The following is a 16,626-nucleotide window of genomic DNA, read 5'->3' as shown; positions in this document are numbered from 1 at the left end:
AAAAAAAAAATGAAAAAAACGAGGTCCCAAATATAGGCAGATGTGTTTGTTTGGGTTCCTCTGAATTTTCCTCAGTTTCTCTTGGGCTCTCCTCGCTGCCGCCTTCTCTCGCTTTGCTCTGCTGAAAGAGACGCTAACCACTCTTAGCGACAGAGAAAGAGAGATAGAGAGAGAGAGAGACGAAGAAGAAGAACAAGGAAGGAGAGGAGAGAACCGGAAATGGATTTGGACCTGTGGATCTCGAAGGTAAAGGAGGGTCAGCATCTCTTGGAAGACGAGCTTCAACTCCTCTGTGAATACGTGCGTATTTTCCCCGAAATCTAGGGTTTCATTTTATAAATACATCGATCTCTCTTTCGTGTATGTATTTATGCATATTCCGTCTGTATTTTGATGTGTTACTAGGGTTTTTCTTCTCGCCTTTTTGCTTTTATTCTATTTTGAGTGTGCAAATTGAAATCCTTACGATCTTTTTTGTTGCTGAGAAAAAACTTTCGGGGAAAAAGGGAAATAGACGTTTTATCTATTTTTCTTTTCTGATTTTCACAATTCCAAGAAGGTAATCTTGCAAATTAAAATGTTAGCCTTGTGCGAAGCATCCAAGAGCATTTTTCTCAGGAGTGAACTCGGAAACATTTTTAAAAATTAGCCAGAAATACTCGAGTCTTGCAGTAGAAATTTCTCAATATCTCAACGGGATATGTTTTTATGGTAATTTACTTATAGAATCCCACATTTCTAAATGTGTTTTTTAAATTTTTGACATACTCAACATCCACCCTGCTAGTGGGTAACATGTGGCCACATCTTATGTTATAAATGTAAAAATATATCTCTTTAATCTTTGCATTGATTATATTCCATAGGGGAATTGCTGATTCCTATGTTATTGAATGCTGAGTTCCTGAGCAATTTTAGATAAACGGGTTAAAAGATAACGATGAACTAGCTTCATAGTAAACACAGTGGGCAGCAAATAAGTCTGCCTATTAAGTGATGTCTATTTCCTTGCCTATAATAGGTATAAGAATGCATTTTTGTAAGCAAGAGACATACTTCACCTGTGATAGTTATGTTGATCGCTTGCACAATTTTAGAATGGAGTTCATTTTGAATCATAAACTGTTTCAAATGACATGAGCTTTTGGTGATGGCGTAGAGCAGCATCATTACCAACTCTCAAGTCCCTATGTGTCGCACATTGTTTTGTATACTTTCTCAAAGCTGGGAAGCATTAGTCCAGAATTTTTTGGTGATATCTATCTTTATACTTTTCTGATCGTGTTAGTTTGTGGGTTCATTTAGTATCTTAAAATATAGTTGGGTGTTTCTTGTTTTCTTATGCTTTTTTTGTGAAATTATATTCTACAGGAAATTTATTAGTTCATGCAGTGTCTATAATCTACTAAAAGCGTTTAGGTGTTATATATATATATATATATATATATATATATATATATATATATATATATATTAATCTACTATATATATATATTATAATCTACTAATGTGGTGTGTCAGTGTGTGTGTGTGCATATGTGCTTGTGCGTGTGTGTGCCTACAGAAACAGGCATACAGATTGTAGTCATCACCTTTCATATAATTGGAGCAATTTTTATGGTGTAACGTATTAAGAAATACCTTCCGATTGTGTAGGTTTATTTGGTCATATGTTATCGAATGACATTGTGATTGTCAAGCAATAAGAAGGCATTTCTTATCTTTCACAAGTTATTTTAGAGGTTACCTTTTCTGAAAGAGGTTCATAATCGGTATCGTTCTTATCCATTGTTTTGTAATTTATTACAGGTGAAAGAGATCCTTATTGAGGAGTCCAATGTACAGCCAGTGAATAGTCCTGTCACTGTCTGTGGTGATATTCATGGCCAGTTTCATGATCTAATGAAGCTTTTCCAGACAGGGGGTCATGTACCGGAGACAAATTACATATTTATGGTATGGTATAATACTTTTTTTTAAAGAAATTGTTCTGACGTGTTCTTGCCCCATCTAATAGCATTTGCTTGTATGCTGGGGTGCTAAATGTTTTGAAATTCTTGGCAGGGGGATTTTGTTGATCGGGGTTACAATAGTCTTGAAGTTTTCACTATCCTTTTGCTTCTTAAAGCTAGGTATGTTATTTTTAGGCACACATTAATTTGTCAGTGAATTTATTTATTTATTTTTTTCCTACTGCACATGGTGGTGTTATTTTTATGTAAAGCTATTCTTTAGTCCCATTATTTCCGCTAGCCTTGTTCTTGCGTACAGCATTTGATTATTTGCTACATTGTTGGGCCTCCCAGAGTTCAATACAGACCTAGAATATGTAGTGTGCAAGTTATTTTGGTTCTGGCAGGTAGTTTATTGGCTGAATACTAAATTGAGGTAAAAAGGAAGAGTTGCCCAGAAAAAGTTAGGAGGTGAATAGTATTTAGCCACACGTGTCTTTTCTTCTTTCATCTGAAAAAATTAGGACCTTTAGGATATCTCAGTCACTCATACTGAGGGTTTCTACGTACATTGATTGAAGGTCAGTTGTTAAAATACATGTCCAGCACCAGTGACATATGTCTAAGGGATTAATGCACCTATCAAATTGTCGTGAAGAGAGATGGGTATTATGGATGCAGAAACAATGGGATGCAATAGTTGTTATTTTTATACTTCTACTCTTTGGGTGCTTAGTTTTTGTATAACTTTGGTTGGTATTGCCTTGACATTGTGTCCCATTGTAACATAGTTGGGTCTTAGATCTGTATAATGTTTGAAATTATTATTAGATATCTATGCCTTCTAGAAAGAAGCTGATGTGGCTTTTATTTTGTTTGGTGCTTCTGTTTGCTCACAGATACCCAGCAAATATTACCCTTTTGCGTGGAAACCATGAAAGCAGGCAGCTAACCCAGGTGTGCTTTACACTCATACTTTAATCTCTGTTGTGTTAGCGTGCAGCTGAAGTGGGTGAAGAGTCTATTATTTAAGACCTCTTTGAAGTGATCTGTGTAGTTCCATTTTGACATTGCATTTTTGCATTAGGCAAATATATTCCTCTCCATTGGGGAAAGAGGGAAAGAAATAAGATCTGGTTTTTGGTAACAGTACTCAATATCTTAAAATTTATTTTTATTCTCTCTCAGTTTGATTTTTTTTTTTTTTTATGTTTTATAGATGTTACGGTTTACGTCTAGTAATTTTTTCTAATTTTGCCTTTGCAATAAAAGATTTGCCTTCATGGTAATTGATTGTAGCTAAGAGGGATTTATAAGGTTATAAACTAAATGCTAACTTTTTTCTTGTTCTGGTAGGAATTCAGATGGTTTATATAGTAAATACACTGATGTGTTCTTTTCATTCATTATACAGTTCATGCTTGATAATTTTTTTTTTTTGGGAAAATAATATGATTAAGATTTGACCCAAGGCCCCCATCTCATTGATGCCTTTACCATTGTTCCATGCAGCATTAATCAAATTGATACATGAGGGTTTAATCCAATAAGCAATTTTATTTCCTCCCTTTTCCAGTTTTGGCATCAAGACTAGTTTGGTTTTCAGGGTTTTGTTTTTTTTATTTATAATAAATATAGTTATCTTTAATGGATAACTTCTAGATTTGTTCCAAACATTGTTACTTGTATTATTTTCATAATGGTAATCAACAAAAAGAAACCCTGAAATACTTGTGATTAAGTGCTTCACCAACTAGATGGATATTTGGCAGTGGAACTCTTGGATTCACCAAAGTGGTTGAACTTTTGTTTGATTTAATTTGTAGCCTAATATCTAAGGTATCAAAAGTTTACATGTCAAAAATGATGGTTGTAGGATGCGTCTTGCATTTGTCATAGTAAGATATATTGTCTCATATAATATATAAAGAGATTTTTGGTCTGATATATGTTGATGTGGGATTTCCAACTTCACTAGGTATATGGTTTTTATGATGAGTGCCAGAGGAAGTACGGAAATGCTAATGCGTGGCGGTATTGTACAGATGTCTTTGACTATCTAACGCTCTCAGCGATTATTGATGGAACTGTATATCTCTCTCTATTTCTCTCTCTCTCTGTATATTATGTTATGTTCCCTAAGATATGTGTATTTACACATGCTTATGTATTTTTTGTGTCAATGCATGTGCACTTTTGGAGTTTAAACATGCTTATTTGCTTTTGTTATCCCAGGTGCTTTGTGTCCATGGTGGTCTTTCTCCAGACATTCGAACAGTTGATCAGGTATTTTCCCCCCCTCTTTCAGCAGTTGGTCATTAGAATTATATTAAAAAATATGAATATTTCTATTCCTTTTAGGCTTCTTAGTAGCAAAGCCTGTGTGATGCGTGGTTGAAGTTATTTGGAGGAGAATATTTTATTTACTGAATTATTTATGTGAACATTAATTGAAGCTATTGATTGTATTTGCTAAGTAGGTTTAATAAGAGTCTATGAAGTTTTGTATTTAAATAAACAACAAAGCTTTTTGATGTAAATAGGAGCTTTCATGTTTTCTTGTTATCAATTATATGATCAGCCCAAGTGGTGGAGGCCTTGGTCTTGAGGTATCATCCCTTCAAGGTCCAAGGTTCAATACCTCATGGGTGCAAACAATTTTTTGGGGCCACACCCCTTGGTGAAAAGCCAGCGATTTAATCAGTTCCGTATAGGAAAACTTTCGAGGGTGCGGTGCATGGGACCGGGGTATACTCTGCAGGTGTGGGTCCGAAGGGTCCTGCCTTGAAGAGGTTCCCTGACATAAAGAAAAAAAAAAAAAAAATTTATATGATCATGGGATCATAAAAATGATTGGATGACCTAACACATAAAGGATTGTCAAACCCAACCCCACCCCCCCCCAACCCTTGGTGGTAATTACATGGTAAGCTACAACATCTAGGCATGTTATGGGAATATAAATATGGCAGTTCGTGAGGAGGGTGGTGTTCAAACAAGGTTCATGGGTTGTATGGGGTCAAATTTTGGAAGAATATTAGGAGGGGCTGGAAAAAGGGGGGGTGGGGGATTCTAGTCATGCTCGATTTGTAGTCGATGATAGCTCCAAAATTAGATTATGGCATGACGTGTAGTGCAAGAGATTTGTTCAGTTTGGCCTGTTGTAAGGATGCTTCTGTGGCAGATCTTATGGAGTTCTCTAGCGACTCTCATCATTGGAATGTTAACTTTCTTAGAATAGCTCACGATCAGAGGTAGACGTTTTTACCTTGTTCTTCAATTTTTTGTAGATGGGTGATGAAGATAAGATTTGGTGGGTACCCTCTAACAAAGGGTTGTTTGATGTTAGATATTGCTACAGTGCCCTTGCTCTCCATGATAACACTCATTTCCTTGGAAGATTGATGGAAACAATATAGGTGGTTTTTGATAGCCCACTCTTGAGTCATTTTTATACAAAACATGCTTTTCAGTGTTCTGTCATGTCACCTTCTTCCAAACGATAGAAAATACTGGGTTCTTCAACTTGTGAGAAGTCTTTCCTTTACCAGAAAAGCTGACCGTGAGAAAACACTTTACTGAAAAGCTGAGCTTGCGAAGTCTTTTCTTTATCTCATTTGAGTGAATAAGCAAACAACTTTCCTTTTTTACTTTTTGGGTAAAAAGGATAAATTACGGTAAAAGAGGCTTAACAAACAGATCATAACTTTTCATTCTTCTTCTTTTTATTTACTTTATTCTCTTGCCTAAAATGTGAACCAAAATGAGTGTTAGATTTGATATTGTTTTTATTTGGATGGTTTAAACCACAGACAAGCGTAAGGACCTGCGCAAGAGAGGTAGGGTTTTCTCTATTGCCATGTGGCGGAAGTTCAGACCCTTTTTTATTCTTAGTTTTTTTTATATGTATGTAATAAATATGATCACACAATAATTCTGCATATTTTACCACTATGCTTCTTCATTGATGGTTTTTCTTTTTCTTAAACATTCGGTAAATTGTGTAATTTATATATTTGAACTGCTCAATGACTAGTTATTGTATGGTTGTGTTTGTGTGCCTTTATCTCTTGAAGTGCATATATATGTTATATAACCCTGTTTATCGTGCAAGATTTTCTCCCTATTATGTTAGTACTTTATTATAATAGGCAGTGCTCTGTTTTTCTTTTTCATTCTCTTTGTTTTTGGGGTAGCAATTTCCTGACATAATCAGCTCTTTCACTTGGTGCCTAGGAACAAACTGTTATGGTTTTATTGACATAAAGTTGTGCTCAATATTATTGAAACTTCTTCATTTGCAGATAAGGGTCATAGAACGAAATTGTGAAATTCCACATGAGGGGCCATTTTGTGATCTCATGTGGAGTGACCCTGAAGATATTGAAACATGGGCAGTTAGTCCCCGCGGAGCAGGTTGGCTTTTTGGGTCCAGGGTCACGTCTGAGGTAATATGATCTGCTCTCGACTTTAATAGGATATTTCGTGCTGAACTTAAGAATATTTCCTTTTCTGTAGTTCAATCACATAAACAATCTGGATCTGGTTTGTCGCGCACACCAACTTGTACAGGAAGGCCTTAAGTACATGTTTCAAGATAAAGGCCTAGTAACTGTGAGACTCTGTACTTTTTATATTAGTTTTGCTGCTTAGTTATGTTATAGTTGGATTACTTATCAAAAAAAATTATTTTATAGTTTAGTGAGTTGATTGTTTCTGGATCTCTGCAGGTGTGGTCTGCTCCAAATTACTGTTATCGTTGTGGGAACGTAGCTTCTATATTGAGCTTCAATGAGAACATGGTAAGATATTATGAACTTGCTTTTTCCTGTTTTAATTTCTGTATCATAGAGGAATGTTCAGGTTTGGACTTATATCTGACACATTTGTATTTATAATACCTGTCATCATTTTTTGAGGAGTTACCTGTGTCATGCACTTGTTTATTTTAATTTTTTGTGTTACAGTGGGATAGTTTTAGAAATTATATTGAACTTTTCCCTCATAGTGACTCATCTTGCCAACTGAATTTCATACTCTTGTTTTTATTTGTTATTGTATTGCTTCTTGTTATCATAACAAAATGGTTACCTCTGTTTTTCTCATCTCTCCATTTCTTGCTCTTCTATGTGATAGTAGCTGACTTGGTAGCCAGCCAAATGGGACGGAGCTGGTTTTGGCAATTTATTATGTTTGTCACATCTCAACATAGTTTGTATCTTCGCTTCATACTTCACCTTAGTTTGTGTCTCCGTTTCATCTATCCTGAAAAGGAATTCCTTTTCCCTCAGGGTCAATTACTTATCAATAATCTATTCCTCTCCCTTTGGTTTCATGTATTTCATGTGCTCATATCCACTATATTTGCTCTAGACAAGCTATTTGGGTGTAATGTTTCTCTTGCTCTTTAGTAAAAGATGGAAAAAGAGAAAAGAAAACCGTAGAAGAACAGAATGTATTGCACTGAAGAATATTTTTATTTTTGGATGACAATTTCCTGTTTCTAGCATATATAATTCTGTAATTCTTTGGTTGTTTGTGGTGGTGTTGGATATTGATTTGTGTTGTTTAAGAATTCAATGTAAATTTTGATGTTGAGCATTGATGAAAATCTTTTGCTATTTAACTGAGGACTGTCATCATTATGGTGATGGTTTTGAATCTTTGACGGCATGAACTGGTCCCAAGCTAAATTGGAACTTTGGGAGTTGGTAAAAGCTGAATTTAGTGGTTGGTCAGCTTGTGAGGAGATTTCCTAGTGTGAGAAATCTTTATATATAGCCTTGAGAATATGTACTGATGCTGATTTTTTCTGTCAATTTGCAACAGGAGAGAGAAGTTAAATTTTTCACTGAAACAGAGGAGAACAACCAGATGAGAGGACCCAGGACAGGAGTCCCATATTTCTTGTGATCATTGGGAAGTTATTTGGATGTGTTACATGTAAAATTATTGAAGAATTGTGATCTGATGTTGAGAGTGCCGTACTGAGAAAGCCCTGAATACGTTGGTGTTTGCAGATGGATGTTTCTTATGCTTGGCTGGGAATTTTCCATCTGGTCTAGGCTGCTATATTATTTTTGGGCTGTGTATTGGGTCGCTAACTGTTTACTCCATTATTCATTAGCTAGTGTCCTCATTCCAGGAAGTTTCCTTCTTATCAAGCCTGCTCTTGGACTCTTGTGCTGTGTATTTGTTGCTTGCGTAATTTTTTAACTAGCGTCTTTTTATGCCAATGTATTTTAAGCACGCTTTTGGACTTCAGACTGGATGATCCTTTGTGCTTAACCTTTTTCATACATGATGTTTCCTTCCTATCTGGGAGGGAAATTATCAAAAGACAAAACAACATGCACCAGTGGAAAGGGAAAATAAGTTTTTTTGAACACTTGATTTATTATCGTATTTTATTTACTGCGTCTGTCTCTCTCTCTGTCTCTTTCTCTCTCGGCAGATAGCAAGGATGCTGTTTTACTAGATTTAATACACAATATTCATTTATTTGTTTTTTGTTCTAGGCCTAGTTTAAATAACCCTTTTATTTTTTCAGCAAAAATAGTTTGTAACTTCAATAATGCTGATGTGGTAATTTCAACTAATACTTGTGAGATAATTGTGGGATAAAATCTCAAAATTTAAATTTTGATAGATTTGGAAGTCTGTTAGAAGTGGCTGTACTTCACTTTACAATTACTAGAATAATTCAACTGCCCATCCAAGGCTAAGAGCACTCGGCTTCATATTACTTTATAATTTTTTATTTTATTTTCAACAGACTGCATGGACCTTGTCTACCAGCTCAATCTTGAGGGTAATAATTAATTATGTATCTCATTCCATTGAGGTTTGAAATAAGGATTGGCGGTGGCGATTGGGATGAGTTTAGATTTTGTGCGCTCGTCATTAGACAATGAAAGCATCCCTCCCTCTCTTTATTCCTACCTTAATTCATAAGATTGGCATAATAAAGTAATGGGAGTATATAAAGGGATGCGTAGACGACTATAATAATATGCATCAGCGTCATCGTCATCGTATCGGTCTTGGCAACCTCCTTAACCTTCTTCCTGTGGTGCTTTCCCCTAACCAGTGTGCCGTCCCAACTTCGATCCGGAAATCAACAGCGACGATGGCGACAGAGCCCAAGCCAAAGCCTCCAGTGGCCAAGAAGGTGGAGCACGTTATGGAAATGTTCGGGGACGCGAGGATCGACAAGTACTACTGGCTCCGTGATGACTCCCGCACCGATCCCGAGGTCCTCTCTTACCTCAAACAAGAGAATGCCTACACCGATTCTGTCATGTCCGGTAAGAAAGAGCCTGCGTTTGTTTGTTTCTCGGAAATTTTTTTTTTTTTTATAAAAAAAATAGACCTCTTCGTTTTTCTGTAAGGTGGCAAAAAGTTTGAAGATGAGCTGTTTGCGGAGATAAGAGGGCGGGTGAAGGAGGACGATGTGTCTGCCCCTGTTCGCAAAGGGGAATACTACTACTACGAGAGGACTTTGCAGGGTAAGGAGTACGTTCAGCACTGTCGGCGTCTTATACCCAATGCGGCGGGGGCCCCACCTTCCGTGTACGACACCATGCCCACAGGCCCTGATGCCCCTGAGGAGCATGTTATCTTGGATGAGAATGTCAAGGCTCAAGCTCATGATTATTATGTAGTTGCAGCTTTCAAGGTTAGTCCCAATAACAAGCTGGTGGCCTATACGGAAGATACCAAAGGAGATGAGATTTATACTGCCTACGTCATTGACTCTCAAACTGGGGCTCCTGTGGGCAACCCTCTTCTGGGTCTCACTTCCTATCTCGAATGGGCTGGTGACGATTCTTTAGTTTACATCACCATGGATGAAATTCTCCGTCCTGACAAGGTTCTTCTACTTCCTTTTTCTATGAAAAACAAACATATACTTTTTGGTAATGGTGATGGCAATCGTCTGTTTATATATATATATATATAATTTTGGCGCTCGCAGGCATGGTTGCATAAACTGGGAGCGGAACAATCACGGGATTCCTGTCTTTATCACGAAAAGGATGACACGTTTTCTCTTGATCTTCAAGCTTCTGAGAGCAAGAGGTTTTTGTTCGTTGCTTCTGAAAGTAAAAATACAAGGTTCAACTTCTGTCTTGATGTTTCAAAGCCTGAAGATGGGCTTAAAGTTCTTACACCTCGTCTAGATGGTATTGACACGTCAGTCAGCCATCGTGGAGATCATTTTTTTATTCGGAGGAGAAGCGATGAGTGTTTCAATTCCGAGATAGTAGCTTGTCCTCTGGATGATACATCTGCAACTACGGTTCTTCTTCCCCACAGGGAAAGGTGATAATCAATATGAACATGATGTTTAACATTGCTGAGACATTAATGTTGTGGCTGCCTCTCCTTGGTAGAGTATTCTGGCCTATTTCTTGTGTTCTATGTAAATTATGGTGCAAGTGATTGTATTATTAGCTTAGAGAGTGTAGACTTGATTGCGACCTACCTAACTTGAAAAAATCAGACACTCTTCTGCTTTAATTTTGACCTTCCACTGATACACACACACACACACACACATTTGGGATACTTTCAGTCCTTTAATATGCTCTGCCTTTTGTCCTTAGTATGTAAACTTAATGAAAGTGACCAATGACTTTATGGGCAAACATATCTCCCTGCTGTTAGCCATTCATTTGCACTTTCTCTGACCACTTATCCTTCTATGTACCCAATTATGGTGCAGAAAAATGAAATATAATGATGCAACGAGGTATGCAGGTGTGTGCACAATTTTGGCATTTTGTGATGTTATTTATTGCACACCCAAACTAGAAATTTTTGCATAGAACGTGCTATTTCTTAAGTAGTTACCATTCCCTCTGTATTCTTGGAGACACATTGTTCCATGAAATGAAAGCTTATTAAGTTTGAATTTTGTCCAGCGTAAAAATTCAGGATATGCAGCTCTTTAAGGATCATCTCGTTATCTATGAGCGTGAAGAGGGTCTACCAAAAGTAACTATTTATGGCCTTCCAGATGCTGGAGAACCGCTTAAGAGTCTTCAAAGTGGTCATATTGTTGATTTCATTGATCCAATATACTCGGTGGAACCATTACAGTCACAGTTTTCTTCCAGCATTTTACGATTTGACTATAGCTCAATGAAGACTCCTCCCTCAGTGTATGATTATGATATGAAGGCAGGCATTTCTGTTCTGAAGAAGATTGAAGCTGTAAGAAGTTCTATAAATAAATCCTTTTCAAATTATTGTGTTCTGCGCAGACTTCGATTTACATGCTTAGGACAATAGGTGTAGTTCTCTTATCTGATCTTATCTATGGGCATGATTTCTGTATATGTGTAAATATATGCTCTCATTTTCCTGTGTTATAAACTTTATGAGCTTGCTGCTTCTGTTAAACCCAGAATTAATCAAGACATCGACACATAAATTTGAACTAATCATAGAATTGACTCATTTATTAATCATTTTTGCATGTGTATGTGTGTGATATTTGACTTAATAATACGTGCTTGCTCCATTTAACCAACTCATAAGTTTTTCATAATATTTGCTTGAACATTAAGAAAGCCCAGAATCATCGTGTTACAAGGTATGGCAGAAAGAACATATATTAAATCTTTGAGGTAATTCTTGAAGGTCCCTAAAAAGAGACGCATAAACTTTTGCTGATTGGTTTTTTAAAATATCTTTTTTTTTTTTTTTCTTTTTTCTTTTTTTTTTTAATATATTTGGAAAAAGATCAAGTAGATGAGGACTTCAAAAATTTTGAGTATGATTAATGAAATCAAATGTTATGCCTTCAAGATTAAGAGATGTACTTTGGGCTTATGGCTTTCCATGTTTGTAATTCCTTTAATGGTGAAACAATTGCTAATGTCTATGAAGACTCGTACCATTGATACCTCAGCTGTAAATATATGTAAGTGCTAGGTTGACATATATGTAATGGCTGAATTTTTTTTCTCTGGTGCAATAGAGTAAAAAGAGGGAAATTTGTGCATTAATATCCTGGTTAATGCTTTATTTATTCAGCTGCTTATCTAATTCATAATTAATTTCATTTTCCTTCCTCAGGTGTTGGGGGGTTTTGATGCATCGAATTATGTTACTGAAAGAAAATGGGCCAGTGCCCCAGATGGCACTCAGATTCCTTTATCAATTGTTTATCACAAGGATCTTGTGAAACTTGATGGGTTGGATCCATTGCTACTTTATGGCTACGGTTCTTATGAGGTAATAGAGGATTTCATCGATTAAGTTGTAGATAGTGGCACAAATGGGAACTTATATGCTTTTGGTACCATGTTGATAATGGAAAAAAGGCTACTGGTTCTTTTGCATCATGTTAATGTAATATGATTTTCAAAGATCAAATCTTCTTGTTGTGGAGGATTGTTTTGATGCATCATGTGTGATTGCTTACAATATTCAATCTATATGTAGAACTTTGAGGCTCCGGCATATCAACCCTAGTCCTTTTGCTTTTGTAATAATGTTGTGCAACTCATTGAAGTTTGAGTCGGTGGTTTTATCCATTCCTTTCTTGCAACCTTCTCTCAAAAGCTTCAACGTTCGAATTGTGGGCCACTTTTCTGGGCTGTGTTTAGCTTTTCTGGTCTAAACAGTTGCTGTTCCCCAATCATGGGAAATAAGTTAACAGTTGATTGATATGTTACTTAGATTTCTATATTATGTAATTGACCATTTTTGCTTTTGTTGTATGAACATATGATTCATCAATTGAACTGATAATTTTAGTTATGCTCATGCAAATTGGTCTGGATGCAATGTCCTTCCATTCATGAATTCAATTTCTTTGTGTTTTTCACTCATACTCAATTATTTTATTTGAACTTGCTCGGCAAATCAGTATTTCTTATTCTGCACAGGTATGCATAGATCCCAGTTTCAAGGCAGCAAGGCTGTCTTTGTTAGATCGAGGTTTTGTTTATGCAATAGCTCACATTCGTGGAGGTGGTGAAATGGGGAGGCAGTGGTATGAGAATGGGAAGTTCTTGAAGAAAAAAAATACTTTCACTGATTTTATTGCTTGTGCTGAGTATTTAATAGAAAACAAGTACTGTTCAAAGGAAAAGTTGTGTATTATTGGAAGAAGTGCCGGAGGTTTGCTTATTGGTGCTGTTCTGAATATGAGGCCTGATTTGTTCAAGGCTGCTGTAGCTGGAGTACCTTTTGTAGATGTTTTGACTACAATGCTGGATCCAACTATCCCCCTCACTACTTCAGAGTGGGAGGTATGTAGGTCTCCACTCTATCTAATGTAATGCATGCAAATATAAATATGGATATGATATAAATACATGCATCCGTACATCCAAACATCATTTGATGAGACTTATACCTGCAGCTATACTATACAAGTAGCAAATCTCTAGTTTTGTGGACCATGTTATGTTGTTATGCCAGGTTTTATCACTAAGATGGGTTCACCCAAATTTGAGGTCCTGCATTTTCTTATGTGCTCTGGAGAAACTGGAATTCTTTGATTAGGCTTTTGTGTTTGCCAATCTGGTACTTTAGATTGTTCATGGTGTTCTATGGATCTACTTTTCTTGCCTCGTTTATCTCCAAGACATATATATATCCGTACATACACATCCATATGGATACCATTTAATTAGACTATGTATGAGCAGGTATATTACACAAGTGACAATTTGTTATAGCTGATTGCTTTTTCTTACTGCAGGAATGGGGTGACCCCCGGAAGGAGGAGTTCTACTTCTACATGAAGTCATATTCCCCTGTTGATAATGTGAGAACCATACGACTCTGTGTTTCCCTTATACACAGCAGACCAGTATTCTCTGGGTCATGAAGCTGCACTAGCCATCATTTTTCACCATTAACAGAGTCGTTTTTTTGGTAGATTCTTGATATTTTTCTTTCTGATCTGACCTTTTACCATATTACACAGGTTAAGGCACAAAATTATCCTGATATTCTTGTAACAGCTGGTTTAAATGGTAAGTATAACTGCTTAACACTTTTTCTATGTGGATTCTAATTTCTTCATCATAAGTACACATAGTTTTCCATGACAGTTATAACTTGCTTATCTTTGATATTTATGGCAAACCACCATGGCAGCAAAAATTTCAAATAGATTAAAGTCTAATTTAGATTTAAAAGTATCAAAGATAGTCAGATGTTAAAGATGTTGGGTTGGCCAAGCTGGTCGAGTACCCAAACATGGGATTCCATCTATAAACTTGATTACATGCTTTCTTAATTGATTTAATTTTATCAAATTAAGTTTGTTTCGATAATTATTATAGCTGGGGCACATTGAATGTTTATTGCTAATCCACCAATGTGGCTCACATGCAAAATTGAGAGGAAAAGTGGATCTATAAATTCCTTTTCCCCCAGCAGTCATTCTGAACCCTGGTTCATTGTGTCAGATCCACGTGTTTTGTATTCAGAACCTGCTAAGTTTGTCGCGAAACTGAGGGATCTGAAGACTGATGATAACCTGCTGTTGTTTAAGTGTGAATTTGGTGCTGGACATTCCTCGAAGTCAGGAAGGTAATACTTTTCTGGTTATACCTACAGCTAATTTAATTTAATTTTGGAGGTTAGGTTTTCTTTCTTTCCTTTCTTCTTTTCTATTTTTTTTTTTTTCTTTCTTTCCTCTATTTTTTTTTTGGTTTTTTTTTTTGGGGGGGGGGGGTGGGGGGGGTGTAAGGGGAAGGGGTTAGCTAAGGTAGATCTTGTACATGTATGATATGAATGCAGGGGTCATGTTAGAGAGATGTGGATGCAGGGATCTAAATTTAAGTTGTAGGCAAAAGAAGGAAGTTTAAGTTGTATGAAGAGGAAATATAAAATGTTCAAACAATTCTTCTTTAAAAAACTTGCTATCTCATGTGGAGGCAACGACTTGTCAGGGTTCTTTGAACCGTACTTCCTACCTATATCTTTCTTTTGATTCCATTTTCTTGGTTTATTGTCCTTGAATATATGGAATTGTTTCATACGACTGATGAACTGATCTGTTGACCCAGCTTGCATCTTGCAGCTGTAGATTAAATTTTTTTTTTTTCTCTCTGTTAATGCTTCTGCTTATGCATCTCCATCTTTTTCCTCTTGCAATGATATGGCACTGGCAATGATGCTGGTGGTGATTGAATCAGTTATAAGTATATTCATATATATTTACTTGTGTATAAAAAGTCCGTTCAACTTGTTTCATTGTTGTTTGATCCAAAGATCTGCTGTTAGAAGCATTCTGATGTGGGCTTACATGAGCTTATTCTGATTAGACAGAAAATCCCTGGAGTTCTTTCATTCCTCGAAATCCAAAGCAATCGCATGCCTTGTGTCTTTAATTACAAGTGTATAATTATTTTGTTGGGTGCAGATTTGAGAAGCTTCAAGAAGATGCCTTCACGTATGGTTTTATAATGAAGGCTCTAAACATGATTCCTGACCTCGGAAATGGGGAGAACTGATGCCTTGCTGCATTGAAAAGAAGCGTCAGTTGTGAAACAGTATCAGCAACATCTTGCATGGGAGTTAAACTCATCTGGCGTGCCGATTCATTTAGAGTGTTGATTGCTGAAGTTAAATACTTGTAGCATGGAAAAACAGTCATTTGAAAAAGGAAAAAAACAAAAACAAAACAGAGTTCATAATTTTATCCCTTTTGTATTTTATCCTATTTGGTAATGTGATGGTTAATGTGGATGAATGGATGATTGTTCAATGTTTAAATGATGAGAACTGATTCACAGCACGCGGTGTGTGTGGCACGCCCGTGCAAAAAAATTTTTTGCACGCGGCGTGCGCTGTTTATCTTTACTCTTAAATGATAAGGGACTAAATTGCTTATAGAATAGCTTAACAGAATACCATTCGTCGAAAATAAATGTTTGGTCATGGACTGGGTCGTTGGCAATTTTGTGGTCTTTTGGGCTTGGCCTTCTATTTTGTAATGTTATATATCATAATTTTTTTTTTTTTTAATTTTTAAAAATTGATGTGACTTTTAAAATTATTATGAATCTATTTCAAATTTAATGGTTATTATACCAGTCACAATAACTTTGGAGGATTAAAAAAATAGCTTATAGTGGTACTCATTTCAAAATAAAGGGAAACTATTTTATTTTGTGGTCTAGATTAAATTCATAAAATATATTATCATGTCATTTAAATGTATACTTTAAATGCAATAAAATAAGATTTTGACCATAAAATCGATAATATTCCATATGGGATAAATCATAAATGGTGCTTCAAATGCCCTTCAAAACCAATTGGGAATATGATTTTTTCTAGTTCATTTTGGACAGAGTATCAGTTAATAGTCAGCATCTCTCTAAGGCTATAAATGAGACATCTGTCTCATTAATAAAAAAAATAAAAAATAAAAAAATTATATTTATTTTAAAAATAATTAAAAAATTAAATATTAAAAATTTAAAAAACAAAATAATGAAAAATTAAGGGGTGGCTAGCCGCTCCAGTTGGGGCTTGGGGTGGCCGATCCACTCCCAAGGGCTAAATCAATTTTTTTTTTTGTTTTGATTTGGCCCAGGCCACCCCCGAGGGCCATGGGGTGGTCAACCATCCCTTAATTTTTTATTTATTTTTTTAATATTTTGTTTTTAATTATTTTAAATTTATATAATATATA

At 35.9% G+C, this 16,626-nt stretch overlaps 2 protein-coding genes across 2 annotated transcripts; both read left to right on the top strand.

The window, feature by feature from the left end:
* On the top strand, positions 1-8,340 carry LOC132183581 (phytochrome-associated serine/threonine-protein phosphatase). Its single transcript, XM_059596908.1, has 10 exons — positions 1-300; positions 1,810-1,956; positions 2,065-2,132; positions 2,852-2,909; positions 3,931-4,041; positions 4,188-4,238; positions 6,257-6,400; positions 6,471-6,566; positions 6,683-6,754; positions 7,782-8,340. The coding sequence occupies exons 1-10, from the start codon at positions 220-222 to the stop codon at positions 7,863-7,865; spliced, it is 912 nt and encodes a 303-aa protein (XP_059452891.1). The 5' UTR covers positions 1-219; the 3' UTR covers positions 7,866-8,340.
* A 586-nt stretch (positions 8,341-8,926) lies between these two features.
* Positions 8,927-15,693, top strand: LOC132184104 (uncharacterized). Its single transcript, XM_059597602.1, has 10 exons — positions 8,927-9,259; positions 9,344-9,825; positions 9,931-10,277; positions 10,880-11,171; positions 12,039-12,197; positions 12,854-13,219; positions 13,675-13,740; positions 13,903-13,951; positions 14,390-14,513; positions 15,349-15,693. Exons 1-10 carry the CDS (start codon positions 8,965-8,967, stop codon positions 15,437-15,439), a joined length of 2,271 nt encoding a protein of 756 aa, XP_059453585.1. The 5' UTR covers positions 8,927-8,964; the 3' UTR covers positions 15,440-15,693.
* Positions 15,694-16,626: the final 933 nt, after the last annotated feature.

The sequence above is a fragment of the Corylus avellana genome, chromosome ca6 (assembly GCF_901000735.1).
Source record: "Corylus avellana chromosome ca6, CavTom2PMs-1.0".
Classification (NCBI taxonomy): domain Eukaryota; kingdom Viridiplantae; phylum Streptophyta; class Magnoliopsida; order Fagales; family Betulaceae; genus Corylus; species Corylus avellana.
The sequence above is the reverse complement of the archived record's forward strand: the minus strand, read 5'-3'. Positions and strand labels throughout refer to the sequence as shown.